General features: G+C 41.4%; 1 protein-coding gene across 1 annotated transcript in view; it reads left to right on the top strand.

Annotated features, from left to right (window-relative positions):
- The window catches only part of ASB9 (ankyrin repeat and SOCS box containing 9), a 21,068-nt gene extending 7,516 nt beyond the window's left edge, over positions 1-13,552 (top strand). The window contains exons 4-8 of the mRNA XM_014455726.2: positions 2,606-2,713; positions 5,945-6,095; positions 6,966-7,100; positions 8,845-9,036; positions 13,344-13,552. Coding sequence (XP_014311212.1) covers positions 2,606-2,713; positions 5,945-6,095; positions 6,966-7,100; positions 8,845-9,036; positions 13,344-13,468 — 711 coding nt within the window. The 3' untranslated portion in view covers positions 13,469-13,552. The remainder of the gene's footprint in view (positions 1-2,605; positions 2,714-5,944; positions 6,096-6,965; positions 7,101-8,844; positions 9,037-13,343) is intronic.
- Positions 13,553-14,320: the final 768 nt, after the last annotated feature.

The following is a 14,320-nucleotide window of genomic DNA, read 5'->3' on the forward strand; positions in this document are numbered from 1 at the left end:
AGAATTTAGCACAATTCTATGCACATAATAGGTACTATAATAAGTATCTATTAAATGAATAAAGGGGAAATTAGTGCATTTAAGTTGTCTTTACTTTATTCAATATAGACTATGTTCTTTAAAATTATCATGTAATTTTGGTTCTTCACTGGAGTGATTTTGCCCCATAAGGGACATTTGACAATGTCTGGAGACATTTTTGGTGCTCACTACTGGGAGTGGGTATGGTAGCGTGATACTGGCATATAGCAGATAGAGACCAGGGATGCCACTAAACATCCTACATTGCACAGAGCAGTTCTGCACATCAAAAAATTATCGAGCCTAAAATGTTAGTAGTTCTATTGAATCTTCAGTTGATAGTAGCTCTGCCCAGTTTGATATTAATTTTAAGTCACCATTCAAAATTCTAAAGTTTTTGTTCAGTATGTTCTGTTTTCTAAAAAGACAATAGATCTTTTAAATTAGGAGCTCTTGACCTTTTCTTTTTTTTAAAATACATTTTATTGATTTTTTACAGAGAGGAAGGGAGAGGAATAGAGAGTTAGAAACATCGATGAGAGAGAAACATCGATCAGCTGCCTCCTGCACACCACTCCCTACCGGGGATGTGCCCGCAACCAAGGTACATGTCCTTGACTGGAATCGAACCTGGGACCTTTTAGTCCGCAGGCCGAAGCTCTAGCCACTGAGCCAAACCAGTTAGGACTGACCTTTTCTGACTATAATCCCCTTTGACAGTCTGGCAAAGTCTATAGACCCCTTCTCAGATTAATGTTTTAAATACATAAGACATAATACAGAGAAAAGCTATCAACATATTACATGACGAATGTGTGACACTTCTTCATTAATGCATCAAAGAAGATTTAGTGGTGATTCTAATGACTACCATAATTTCTAAGTAGGATGAACATATATTGTGGCTATTTTAAATATTTGTAAGAATTGGTATGTAATAAAATTATCCGTGATTCCTCTCCATGATAGTCCTATAAACTGTTATTACTACTGTGGTTTGTTGTCTACATCAATAGTTGAATAAATAATTGAAGGACATGATACATTTCAGATAGTGTTTAGTGAAAATAAATGTGCTTTCAAAACAAATTCCAATTTCACGGATTTTTCTAGAATAAATAACTCTCCTAGTAGAAAGCAATTTCTAAAGAAAATTTTCAGACTACCCTAAGCCCCTATCTTAACCTGTTTTTTATAGCAACAGCTTATTATAAGTAGAAATATAGATAGTAACTCTAGCTAAAAGAAGTTAAGCTTCTTCTCAGATAAAATGTGACATTTACCTTACTTTAATAGGACGAAAAATGATCATTGCAGCTTTTATATGTCACTTATTAAATTGGACTCATACTCATTTATATTCAGAATTTATGCGTTTACTGAACATCAGCCAGAACTATGCCTTTATCTAAGCTCTATCTCATTATTTGGGCAAGTTATCTTTGTGGAACCTGAATTTCTACCTTTATAAAATGAGCATTCCAATACCTATCTGCATTAGTCAGATCTTCCTGTGTAACAAGCCACCTCAAACTCAGTGGCATATGCAATAAACATTTCTTGCTAACAAGTCTTTACATCAGCTGATCTAATCTGGGTTTATTTCAAGCTGTGGGTTGGGTGCAGCTCTGCTGCATACGTCTCCCATCCTTCTTTGACCACTGGCTACACTGTGGGGAGCTGATACAGGGTTAAGCCTCAGACTGATCTGTGGGCAAAGTCATAAACAATTCCCAGCTTAGAGGGCACAGTCCTCTTAGCATAATTCGGCTTGACCTTATAACGCTCCCTAGATTTTACCTGGGAAGCTAATGGGCTGAGGGAAGTGCAACAAGAACAAAAACAAGTGAAACTCACAAGAACAGTGTAAACAAGTGAAACTCACAAGAACTGTGTAACTATGGAAACCACTACCTTGTTTACCTCTCACTATAAAATAAAAGCTCAGCTTGCCTTGGGATCTCTCTCTGTGGCCTCAGCCAGGCACAGGGAAGATCCACGGAGACTAAGGAAAGCTAGAGAGTTCTGAACGCTGTCTCTGTGTAAAACATTCTTCGCCGACTCCGTCCACACCTTTGGGAACCCCTGGACCGCTGGGGCTGGCCCCCAGCACTACACGAGATATTTTCTTCTCATGGCAAAAGACTGGAACATAGCAGGGCAAGCCCAACAATGCAAGAGTACTTGCAGGAATAATTCCTTGCCGTGGAGCTCATCAAAACAATAAGCCAACAAGTGAGAGGACAAGAGAGAGAGAGCAAAATGAAAGTCAGTCTTGAGTATAGGTACCTAAAAGTCAAATTGTTGGGTCCTAAGTATTATATCATCAACTCTAATAGATACCGTCAAACTTTTCCTGAATGGTTGTATCATATTACATTCCCATCAGCAGTATGAAAGATCCTTTTTTGTTTTTGTTTTTCTGCATCATTGTATACTGTCAGATTTTGAGTCAGGTGAACTTTTAAAAGAATTGTCATAGTACTGGATTCCTGGCTGAAAACCAACCTTAACAGAACTGATGCTTTGCATATACAATAAACATGAATAAATCCCCTTATTCTGCTCACGTTCCTTCCTCCAGGGGTGGGGTGTGAACATCATCACAGCAGATTGTGTGTCCCCACTCCATGAGGCCTGTCTTGGAGGTCATCCCGCTTGTGCATCCATTTTATTGAAGCATGGAGCTGAGGTAAGTGCTGCTCAAATAACATCTTAGAAACCATGAATGAAAAATTACTATTTCTATCCCTTCAGAATAATTCCCAGCATTTTTGATTAGCCTGATTTGAAATGTGAAGAGGGATGTTTTTCAAAAGTATTATGTCCATCTAGCTTGTCTGCGTTAGCAATAGATGTACCGAATTTTCAGCTAGAAAGGAATAGTTCCTGTCTATCTCATTCTCTTTGATACTCAGTACTATTAAATAGCTGTTAGATTTCTGTCTTAATTCTAATGGCTTGAAGGTAGTGAAATATTTGTAGAAAACACACAACATTTGGCTTCTGATCCGAGTAGTGGTCCTAGGCCAGTGATGGTGAACCTTTTGAGCTCGGTGTGTCAGCATTTTGAAAAACCCTAACTTAACTCTGGTGCCGTGTCACATATAGAAATTTTTTGATATTTGCAACCATAGTAAAACAAAGACTTATATTTTTGATATTTATTTTATATGTTTAAATGCCATTTAACAAAGAAAAATCAACCAAAAAAATGAGTTCTCGTGTCACCTCTGACACGCGTGTCATAGGTTCGCCATCACTGTCCTAGGCCATCTCTACCATTTACTAACATTGAAAACTTGAACGAGTTACTTATTGTTTGAACTTTAGAGTCTACATCTTAAAAATGGAAGAAATAACAAAGAGTTGTGTAACTTATTGTGCTATTTCAAGGATTGAAATACATACAGTATATGATTATTATTTGGAGAATGAGAATCAGGATAGCATAATGAGAGATCCTAGAGGAAGAAGGAGACAAAGCCATTTAATTTGAGTAAGTCTTCCATTAACTAAGTCTTCTCATGCTCAAAAGTGATAGGAAAATCTGATCTGAAAATTGTATATGACTTTCTCATATTCTCTTAACCAGCATTTATTATATTTATTGAGCATGTATTGAGCATTTATTATATACCTAACTGTGGATAAGACTTTTAGGAACTCTTAAACTAAATGAGGAGACAACCCAATAAACAGGTGTTTTAAACGGCTGTAACACTAGCTGCTTCAATAGATGAACAGTAGCCTAACACAACGAAAGTTTGTTTTTTGCTCAACTGAAATTCCAGTGTGGGTGTTGCCAGGTGGGTGGCTCTTTCCCAAGGGTTATTCAGGAATACAGGCTTCTTCCATCCTGCTCCACTATTTTCAACAAGTGGCTTCCGTGTGTGCTCTTGGGGTAATCTCCATTCCAGGTGGTTGAAAAGATGTGGAGATTTGTTCATAGAAACTTTTAAAACAAGTCTAGGTAGTAACATAGATCACTTTTGCCCACATCCATTGGCCAGAACTCAGGCCAATCTAACTGCCAGGGAGGCTGGGAAATATAGTATGGTTGTATGCTCGAGAGAGGAAATAGCATCTCAGCCACAGAAAGCATTTACAATACACTATTTTTATTCATTAGTTTTTGATGTGTAGTGAACCCCCCCAACTTAATGGCTTAAGACGACACAATTCCTTGTGTTGGCTGGACAGCTCTTTTGGTCTGGGATGGTTCAGCTGACCTCAGCTGGGCTTACTTATGCATTTGAGATTAGCTGATAGATTGGCTGGAGCAGGCTAGTTCATGGTAACCTTGACTGGGTTAGCTGAGATGTCTGGGGAGCCAGAAACATCTCTATGTGGTCTCTCATCTTTTAGCAGGCTGCCTGGACTTGTTTACATGGTAGCAGGGATTCCAAGGGAAGCAAAAGAGGGCAAGGTCTCTGCTTGTAACACATTTGTTACTGTCCCATCAGCCAAAGAAAGTCACATGGGCAAGCCCAGATTCAAGGACTGGAAAAAATAGTCTCCATCTTATGAAGACTTGCAAAGCCACACTGCATACAATGCAGAGAATCTGTGGCCTTTTTGCAAACTACAGTGTACTAAGTGTTAATTGTAAGGGGGTTGTTGGGAGCACATAGACGTGCTCCCAACCCATTATTTCTGACGGGGAGAGAGTCAAAACAGGCTTCCTGTAGGAAATGAATGATGTCTAAGCTGAAACCCCAAGGACCTATAGGAGTTACTCAGCTAAATGGTGGGTTGGGGAAAATGCTGGGCTTCCTTTCCACTGGGAATACCAAATGCAAAGGCCTGGAAATGAAAAGCACATTTCTGTGATTTCAAATCATTCCTTATAGCAGGAGAATAAAGTGGGTGTGATGGGTCAGAATACAAACACCCTTGTTGTCCATGCCAAGAAAATGAGCTTTGTCCTGACAGCAATAGAGAGCTAGAGGAGAGTGCATCATCAGATTTATATTTGGTTAAGGAAGAGCACCCAAAACTTGTAAACAGGGCCATGACTAAGGACAGGCAAGAGAGGTGCCTACGACACAAACTTTAAAGAGCTGTCCACTTTTAGAGGCATGCAGCTCTTTTGTGACCCTGGGAGTGGCTGTCTCCTTAAATTTTATACCCCTGAGTGTCTTTTGTCACTGGTCCTGGCCTTGTCTCACAATATTATTGTTTAACAGTTCACCAAAGAATTTCTTAACAATATAGGAAAATGCATCTGCATTTGGCTTTGCTCTTTCCTATTCAATGATAGCCCAAACCCTGTGAAGAGAGATGCTAATTTGTAGGTTTCTGTCTGATTTCCAACATTAGAAAAAATATCCCCAAAGATTATACTTTTATACCCCAATAGGGCATTAATCAGTTTTGTGTCTAGCAAATTGATTTCAGCATTCCATTGAATGACTTACATAAATTCTCCTTTCAGCCAGCCTTACCATCTTCCTGGTTCCCTCATTAATGGATGAATTGAGAAAAAAATATTTGGCCTGTGTTCACTCTCTATTTGTATGAAGGTCGTGTTTAAAAAAAATTTTTTTTAACAATTTTGGAAGGTTACTCTGGCTGCTGTGAAGACACTGGATTGACGTGGCATGGGTCTAGGATGGAATGTTTAAAATAAAGAGGTTACTTTGTAAGGTATTGAAATGATCCTAACTGGTTTCCAAGTTTGCGTTCCTGGGGAGGGCATGAAGGAGACAGAGCACTCAGCAACTTTCTGGGTGCCTTACATTCCATGCCTCATTCAGTTTTTCACAACAACCTCATGGAATTTCATATTTTTGCCTCCATTTTGTGGCTGTGGAATTTAAGGCTCAGAGAAGTTAAAATACCAGCTTGGAAGTGGTGGAGTGTAGATTTGAATGCAGGACACCCCATTGCTTTGTCTGCATTGTGGAGCTTTTCATTACAGGTGGATGGCGTTACCACAGACTGGCACACTCCCTTGTTTAATGCTTGTGTCAGTGGCAGCCAGGAATGTGTGAATTTGCTTCTGCAGTATGGAGCCAGCCCCCACCCTGCATGTGATCTGGCATCTCCCATCCATGAAGCTGCTAAGAGAGGTAAAGTTGTTGAGCATTTGTTTTCCCACCAACCCTTCAAGGGACCTCCCTGTTGAAAGAAAGAAGGAAGAAGAAGTCAGTTTTAGAGCAGTAGTTCTCAAGGTCGGAAGCATCAGTGTGACCTAGCATACAAATGTAGATTCTTGGGCCTCACTCCAGACCCAGTAAACCAGTGACTCTGGTTCAGCCATCTTTGTTTCATTTAAAAAGCCCTCTCTGGTGATTCTGATGAACAGGAAACCTGAGAACTACCTTTCCAGAGCATTCAAAATGTTGTTCCCAGGGCCTGTCTCTGGTGAGGTTGTATGTGAGATTCCCTGTCCCATAGCCCGCACTGTGCCCTTTCTTCTTCAAGTCCATATTCAATCTCTGTTCCTCCATACCTCTACCCAACTCAAACTTCCATTTCTGTACTTGGACTGATTGCAAAGCTCAAACAATTAAAAAAGGTGGATGGTTGCTAGTTGCTTAACATGGCTAGTAAACTCAAGTGCAGTTCCACCCAGAGCCGATGTTACATCTGTGGTCAACTTATGAACTGATGACAGTATTCTAAGCAAAGGAAATAATTAGGCCCCCTGGATAAGTTGCTGGCAGATTTAAAAATATGTTTACTAGAGGTAAGGGGTGGTAATAAAGGAGGCCAAATATGTGGTGACAGAAGGAGACTAGACTTTGGGTGGTGGGTCCATAATGCAATATAAAGATGATGTATTATAGAAATGTACACTTGAAACCTATATAATCTTACTTATTAGTGTCACCCCAATAAATTTAATTAAAATGTTAAAAATCACGAAAAATGAGGAATGTGTTTCCCTAGCTAAGAGAATTCATTGTGTAACTGTTTTCTCCTATTTTGGGCTGCAGGCCACATGGGGTGCATCGAGTCCATTGCAGCTCATGGGGGTAACATTGACTATCATATCAGCCACCTGGGCACTCCACTCTATTTGGCTTGTGAAAACAAGCAGATAGCCTGTGTCAAGAAGCTTCTGGAATCAGGTAAAAAAAATGAAATGAGGAGGGCTGATGAAAAGTAAATTAAATGCATTTTAAAGTTTTTTCTATTGTAGCAGAGGAAAGAGTGTGGGCAGTGGAGTTAGACTGGGTTGGGATTTATATTGACTGTGTTCCCATAGGAATTATTTGAACTTGTTAGAAATTTAGCTCTCTGTTGTGATGATGGTGGTGGTGGTGGTGGTGGATTCCCAAGGTGGTCCTTGGTAATGAATACTTCCTCCTTCCTTTCCTCTGCCTTCCTCCTCTGGCCAATCATATTATTAGGCCCTGCACAACTCCCAAAGCTGCTAGATTAGGGCTGAGTCTTCTTATTTGGGGCATTCTTCACTACTTCTCTTCAATTTGGAAATTTAACTTTCTCCATTTTAGTTCACTATAAATATTATATTATCTTAGAAAAGGCCTATGTAGCATCATTCTTTTTCACCTCCTGCTATTGTTCAGTCTGTTCTTCAACACTTGGAACACCATTCCCTCCCCTCTTTAATTATTTGAGTCCTTTAAAACTCCAGTAATTTTTCCTCCCCTTAAAGTTTTTATAGTTCTTATTGCCTTCTACTCACCTGATAGCCATGTCCATGGATTAGGAGAGTCATGTTTATTCATTCATATTTATTCTCTCTCTCCCTCCATCCTGCTCTCCATCACTATCTCCTCCCCCCTCCACCTCTTCTCTTTATCTCTCCTTTTGCCCTTGGTAGATTTTAAGCTCCTGATAAGGACAGGGCCAAGTTTGGCATCCCTCACAAAGCTGAGAACAACGCAGTGGACATAGATTCCCATTTTAATAGAGGGACCGCAGCTTAAGCAAAGCCACATGGCCCCACGTTTTACAGTGTGAGCCAGTTTCTAGGCGAGGGTAGAGATTTATTGAGAGTGTAGGGATATAATTAAGTGGGATGATCCTAGAAACCCACCTGACTCTTGAAGAGGAAGACTTTGCCACCTTCCCTGTGATCTTGGGATTGGCCACCCTGATCTAAGAGATATCCTCAAAAGGTGGTTGCTCTTCACAGACCCAATCACAGTATTCCAAGTCCCAGTTTTTAACCCCATGGCAGTTGCTCAGTATGTGAATATAACTTCTTGATATAGATGGGATTTCAGCATGTAGCCTCACTTCTGGTCTGTACTGGTTAATATTAGGGCTGCATTAATAATGTGCAGCTTTTAGACCACCAGGATTTTTCTTGTATGTATCCACACCTAGGAAAGTGCTCACAGGTGAGATTTTAAACCTCATATACTATATTAGAAGCCCATTGCACGAAGAGATTCATGCAATAAGCCTTCCTTCCCCTGGCTGCTGGCACCCGGGACCCAGGCCTTTGGTCTGGCTGCAGCGGAGAAGCCAAGCCTCTTCAGTCTCCAGTCTCCAGTCTTCAGTCTTCAGTCTTCGCTCAGTGCCTGCGTATGCAAATTAACAGCCATCTTTGTTGGGTTATTTTGCATAGTCGCTCTGATTGGCTGGTGGGTGTAGCAGAGTGACACCATTTGCATGTTTCTCTTTTATTAGTGTAGATAACTCATGTTGTACATTCAGTGACGTGGTCAAATAGCATGTCCCCATGTTATTAAATGGAATCAAGTCATCTTTCACTTTCTCAGAATCACTGTGCCCAGTATGGATGCCCTTTTGTTAGGGAATTTTGAGGCATAGTACTTTGAGAAGGGGGATGCTTAGACTCTGCTCCTTGGCTGACACTCTCTTGTTGTGACTCTTTAGGAGTAAATGTGAACCGAGGCCGAGACCTGGAGTCCCCTCTTCATGCAGTGGCTAGGGCGTCCAATGAGGAGATGGCCACCCTGCTCTTGGACTTCGGAGCAGACATGCAGGCCAAGAATGCTGAAGGCAAACGTCCCTTCGAGTTGGTGTCTCCAGATGACCCTCTGTTTCAGCTCTTCATGCAGAGAGAAGGTGCTGCTCCTTTGCCTGAATCTAAGCACTAATCTGTAGAGTCCTATGGGCAGGAGGCAGGTACTTACTGATTTCTGACTTGTAACCCTACAGAAAAGATAATTCCTAGCCATTACCAAATGTGGGAACTGAGATAATTTAGTACTCCACAAGGTACATACAACACTAGCGATGTAGTAAATAACCATCTGTTGTTTGACATGTGGGAGATAGGCTTGTTTGGATGATCTAATATTCATTTGTGGGTTAGCCCAGTTTTCAAAGAATGAAGATAATATTTTAAAGTTTTTAATGTTTTATTCATTTATTGATGAGAGAGAAACATATATTTGTTGTCCCACTTATTTATGCATGCATTGGTTGATTCTTGTGTGTGCCCTGACCGAGAATTGAACCCACAACCTTGGCATATTGGGGATGCCACTCTTAACCAACTGAACTACCCCGCCAGGACTAAAATTTTAATATTAACTTTATCTAAAACATGTTTTAGAATGAGCAGAAGCCTCTTTGGTATTTTACAGTGCCCCAGGATGTCTTACTGTACTACAGATGGGCCAAACTACTGGTCATTTGGTTTCTGGGGGTAAGAATGCAACTAATTGAGCATTATAAGGTATTACTTTAATGATTCACAGCAATCTAGAAACATTTATTAGTATAACTTAATCAACACCAAGTCCACATTCCTCCATAAATAAGAACTGACACACCCAATCCTAACAACTAAACCTGTGGTTGAGCAGTATGCAAGGGGGTAAGGGCAATTCCCTGGGCTGCAAGTCAGGGGTGGCTTGGGGTGGGGACCAAAAGCTCCTCTGATTTCATTCATTTTTAAAATACATTTTTATTGATTTTAGAGAGAAAGGAAGGGAGAGGGATAGAGAGATAGAAACATCCATGAGAGAGAAACATCATCAATTGGCCACCTCCTACACACCCCCTACTGGGGAGTGAGCCCACAACCCAGGCATGTGCCCTGGCTGGGAATCAAACCAGTGACCTTTTGGTTCATAGGTCAATGCTCAACCACTGAGCGACACCAGTCAGACCCAGTTTTATTCTTAACTAGAGGCCCAGTGCATGAATTCATGCATGGTGGGGTCCCTCTGGGTGGCCTGCAGGGATCGGGCCACAACCCACAGTCCAATGCCACCTGCAGCTCCAACCTGCCTCTCCCATTCATCCTGGCCCCACTGTGCCTGCTGTAGACTCACACCCAATCAGTCCCCATCACTCTGCCACAGCAGCACTCGCCAGTCATGAGCCCTGTGTCTGGCGCCCTCCCAAGGGGAGTGGCCTGCGGGATCGGGCTAAAACTGGCTCTCCAACATCCCCTGAGGGATCCCGGATTGCGAGAGGGCTCAGGCCAGATTGAGGGACCCCATCGGTGCATGATCAGGCCGGGGAGGGGCACGGGAGGGATCCAGGGCATGTCCAGACCATTTAACTCAGTCCTGATCGGCCAGACCCCAGCAGCAAGGTAACCTACTGGTCAGAGCATCTGCCCCCTGGTTGTCAGTGCACATCATAGCGACAGGTACACCAGTTGACTGTCTGCCCCCTGGTGGTAAGTGCACGTCATAGAAAGCAGTTGAGCAACCTTAGCATAGCATTAGCATATTATGCTTTGATTGGTTGTTTGGTTGTTCTGCCATTCAGTCTATTTGCATATTACCCTTTTATTATATAGGATTGTCCCTAGAGGAGGAGGGCAGCTAGCTTAGGACCTATTTTATTTTACCAGAGTGTGGACATTAAATTTTAGGGGTTGTGGGACTTTCCCTTCAACTTTATTTCCCAAAACCATTCCTAGACACCTATGTTGCCTTTAATTTCGTTAACTCACATTTTGGTGAGCGTGTGAGGCTAATGATCCCAGTGGTTCATAAAATGTCAGTTGCCATTAGAGAGAATCACCCTTTTTTTGCCTTCATGAGTTATCTTTGGGGTGAAGTCAGCTCTCAGCAGCAGCTGGAAGCCCATGAAAAAGGGGGACACACAAGTGCAGAAAGCCAGACTTGTGAATTTTTATTTTAATCCTCACCCAAGGATATTTCTTCCATTGATTTTTTTTTAGAGAGAGTGGAAGGGAGGGAGGAGGGAGAGAGAAAGAGGAGCATCGATGTGTGAGAGAGAAACATCTTTCTGAGAAAGAGACACATCGATTGGTTGCCTCCTGTTCTCACCCTGACCTGGGCTGGAGCCTGCAACCAAAGTTTGTGTCCTTGACTGGGAATCGAACCAGCAGCCCTTCGGTCTGAGGGCTAATGCTCTAACCACTGAGAAAACCGGCCAGGGCCAGACCTGAGAATTTAACACAGTGATTTCTGTCTCTGGGTGGTGCCAGAAAGGAGTTGAAGAATATTACCATCCCACCCACCTGTAAAAGTATCTAAGTAGTGTTTACTCATGGCAAACAATGAAAATTAAAATCACTCTCTCTCAGCCCAGCATTACAGGAGCCACTTGTGAATATGCTTTGGCCTTATTAATCATGAGGGTTGCTGGAGAAGAAAAAGAAATTGAGACCCAAAGCAATATTCCAATTCATCAACATAGAATTAGATGATTTTATTATTGAGTAGGGTAAATGGCTCCAGAATGGAATGAAGGCTACAGCTGTTGTTGATCATCCAACTTGTGGGAAATAGCAGATACCTGTTTGCATCAGTAGTTACACTGACCTTGCTTGGGCGTCCTGCTTTTCCTAAGTCTCCATCAGGCTTGCTCTTCATAATTCTTTATCAGTACTTCCTACAGTTGTCCCTAACAGTGTATCTAGCACAGATGATTCGTCACATCCCTCAATGTTCCTTAGTGCGGTAAGTTGTTTCCCCATGGTGCGCTTTTTACAGTGTACTGATGTATGCCTTGAGTACACTGAACATAATCTGGAAGGTACCCTAAATTCCAGTAGGGCCTTCTGAATGTTCTGCGGGGGCTTGATGGAAAATATTGCACTTATTTTTTAATTGTGTATGTGTCCATTTCCACCTTTCTTTGTTCTTCATCACCTGAGAAATATGCAGCCCACTTTATCCTGCAGCTTGTGGTGACACTACAGGAAACCAGAAGCCACTGTATCCTTTTGGTTCTATTCTCAACACTGGCAGCACAGTCAAATCACCTGGGGGCCCTGCCTTTAATAAATTCAGATGCATGTATGATCCCTACCCAACAGTAATTGAAGCAACATCTTTGGGGTGGGGCCAAACATGTAACTGAGAGCCCTTCTCCCCCAATAGGTGATTCTCAAGTGCAGTCTGGATTGGAGTTCTTGAGGGTACATAGCTTTGCTTTTTAAAAATGTTTCTAATGACCAAGAGAGAATCCCCATTACAATTTAGTACAGGGGGTGGGGGTGGGAAGTAATTTCCCATCTTTTTACCCTATAACAGGGTTTCTCAACCTCAATGCTATTTACATTTTGGGCCATTGGGGCTGTCCTGTGCAGTGTGGGATGTTGAGCAGCATCCCTGGTCTCTGCCCACTATATGCCAGTAGCACCTTCCCCCAAGTGGTGACAGCCAAAAGTGTCTCCAGATATTGCCAAGTGTTCCTGGAGAGCAAAATGCTTGTCCTTTTTCCTTCCCCTAACCCCTAGTTGAGAACCACTGTCCTATAAAATATCAACTCTTGGCTGGTTCCCTATGCAAAGTTTGTGCTAGTTCACTTTTCACCTATGAATTCAAGCACTGGGCTAGCTCTGAATGCAGAATATACAAACAAATATAACTTAAGATAACACACTTATGATTTCTTCATTATATTAGAATATCTTAAAATTGCCCAAATTACAAAAATTTTTGCATCTAGAAATATGACCTTATTTGTAAAGGTTAAAGACAAGAAAGCCATTAACACAAATTTTGTTCTCATTACTGGGAATTCTGTGTAGCTTTGTAATTCCAACATTACCTTCCTTAAGCCTCCATTAGTGAGACTAAGCTTTGAATTTTTTAAAGACAGTTCTAAATTAAAACCCAACAAACTAATTTCAGTTAGATCAGAAAAGGGAGAACATGGCCTAAAATGCCTCCTATAAGAAACAGAAAATGGTCTTAAACAGTACCATATTTCCTTATAAAAAATGTTATACAGGGTGGGGCAAAAGTAGGTTAACAGTTCATATGGAAAATAAAATAATAAATAAATAATAATACAAGAATAAACTGTTTTGCATACTCACAACTGTAAACCTACTTTTGCTCCACCCTGTGTTTTGTATGCTTTCAAAGAAGGAAGGGAAAAGCCATCTTAGATCACTGAAACCAATGCTGGCTTGTCTTATGATCTCTCTCCAGAGCCCCCTTCTTTGATGCAGTTATGCCGCCTTCAAATCCGGAAGTGTTTTGGGATCCAGCAGCATCATAAGATCAATGAACTCCTCCTCCCAGATGAGCTGAAAAATTTTCTCCTGCACAGTTAAGTGTGTCAAGGCAAGCGTTATCACTGTGCTGTAGCCACAGGAATTCCTAAATAAAGTTGTTGTGTTTTTTTTTTTTTTCAATGGAAACACACTGGGTACTTTTGTATTGTTGATTCAAAGACATGAAGACTTTTTTTCTTTTTTTATGTTGGCTGTTGTCATTTCTATTTTATTTTATTATTGTTTAAAATATTACAAATAGTAGCACTTATGTCTCCTTTTTTTCCCAGTTGACTTTCCCTCAGACTCCCCTAAGCCCCGGCACATGCCCTCACCCCCTACCAGTGTGTTGGTTATACTTATATGCATGCATACAAGTCCTTCGGTTGATCTCTTACCTCCCCCCACAACCCTCCCCAGCCTTTCTGCTGTAGTTTGACAGTTTGTTTGATGCTTCTCTGCCTCTGTATCTATTTTTTGTTCATCAGTTTATAATGATCTCACTCATTTATGGATAATAAAGACTTTTTTCCCTCTTGCCTGGAAGAGGGTGGCTAAAAGAACAACTGTGTGTGTTTTTTTTTTAAATATCTGCTTTGTGCTGAACAGTGAGCCCGGAACACATTGTACGTTATCTAATTTAGCCCTCACAGCGACCGTCAGGTGGGTGCTATCCTGGCTTCTCCAGGTGAGACACAGAGATCTGTGAGGTCAGTGTGTCCAGTTACCCACAGCAGGGACAGGAAAGCCAGATTTGAGTACAGGTTTGCTGATGCTAACCTGGGGACTTTGGAGTGAGGCAGAATTTTCCAGTGTTACTATTCTGGTTCCATCTCTGTTACATGGGAAGGCAGATAAAGAAGGAAGAACGTTTCTTTGCTATATCTGATGTTTCTGTTTTGTTTTTTTAAA

The sequence above is a fragment of the Myotis lucifugus genome, unplaced genomic scaffold (genome assembly GCF_000147115.1).
Source record: "Myotis lucifugus unplaced genomic scaffold, Myoluc2.0 scaffold_49, whole genome shotgun sequence".
NCBI classification, from domain to species: domain Eukaryota; kingdom Metazoa; phylum Chordata; class Mammalia; order Chiroptera; family Vespertilionidae; genus Myotis; species Myotis lucifugus.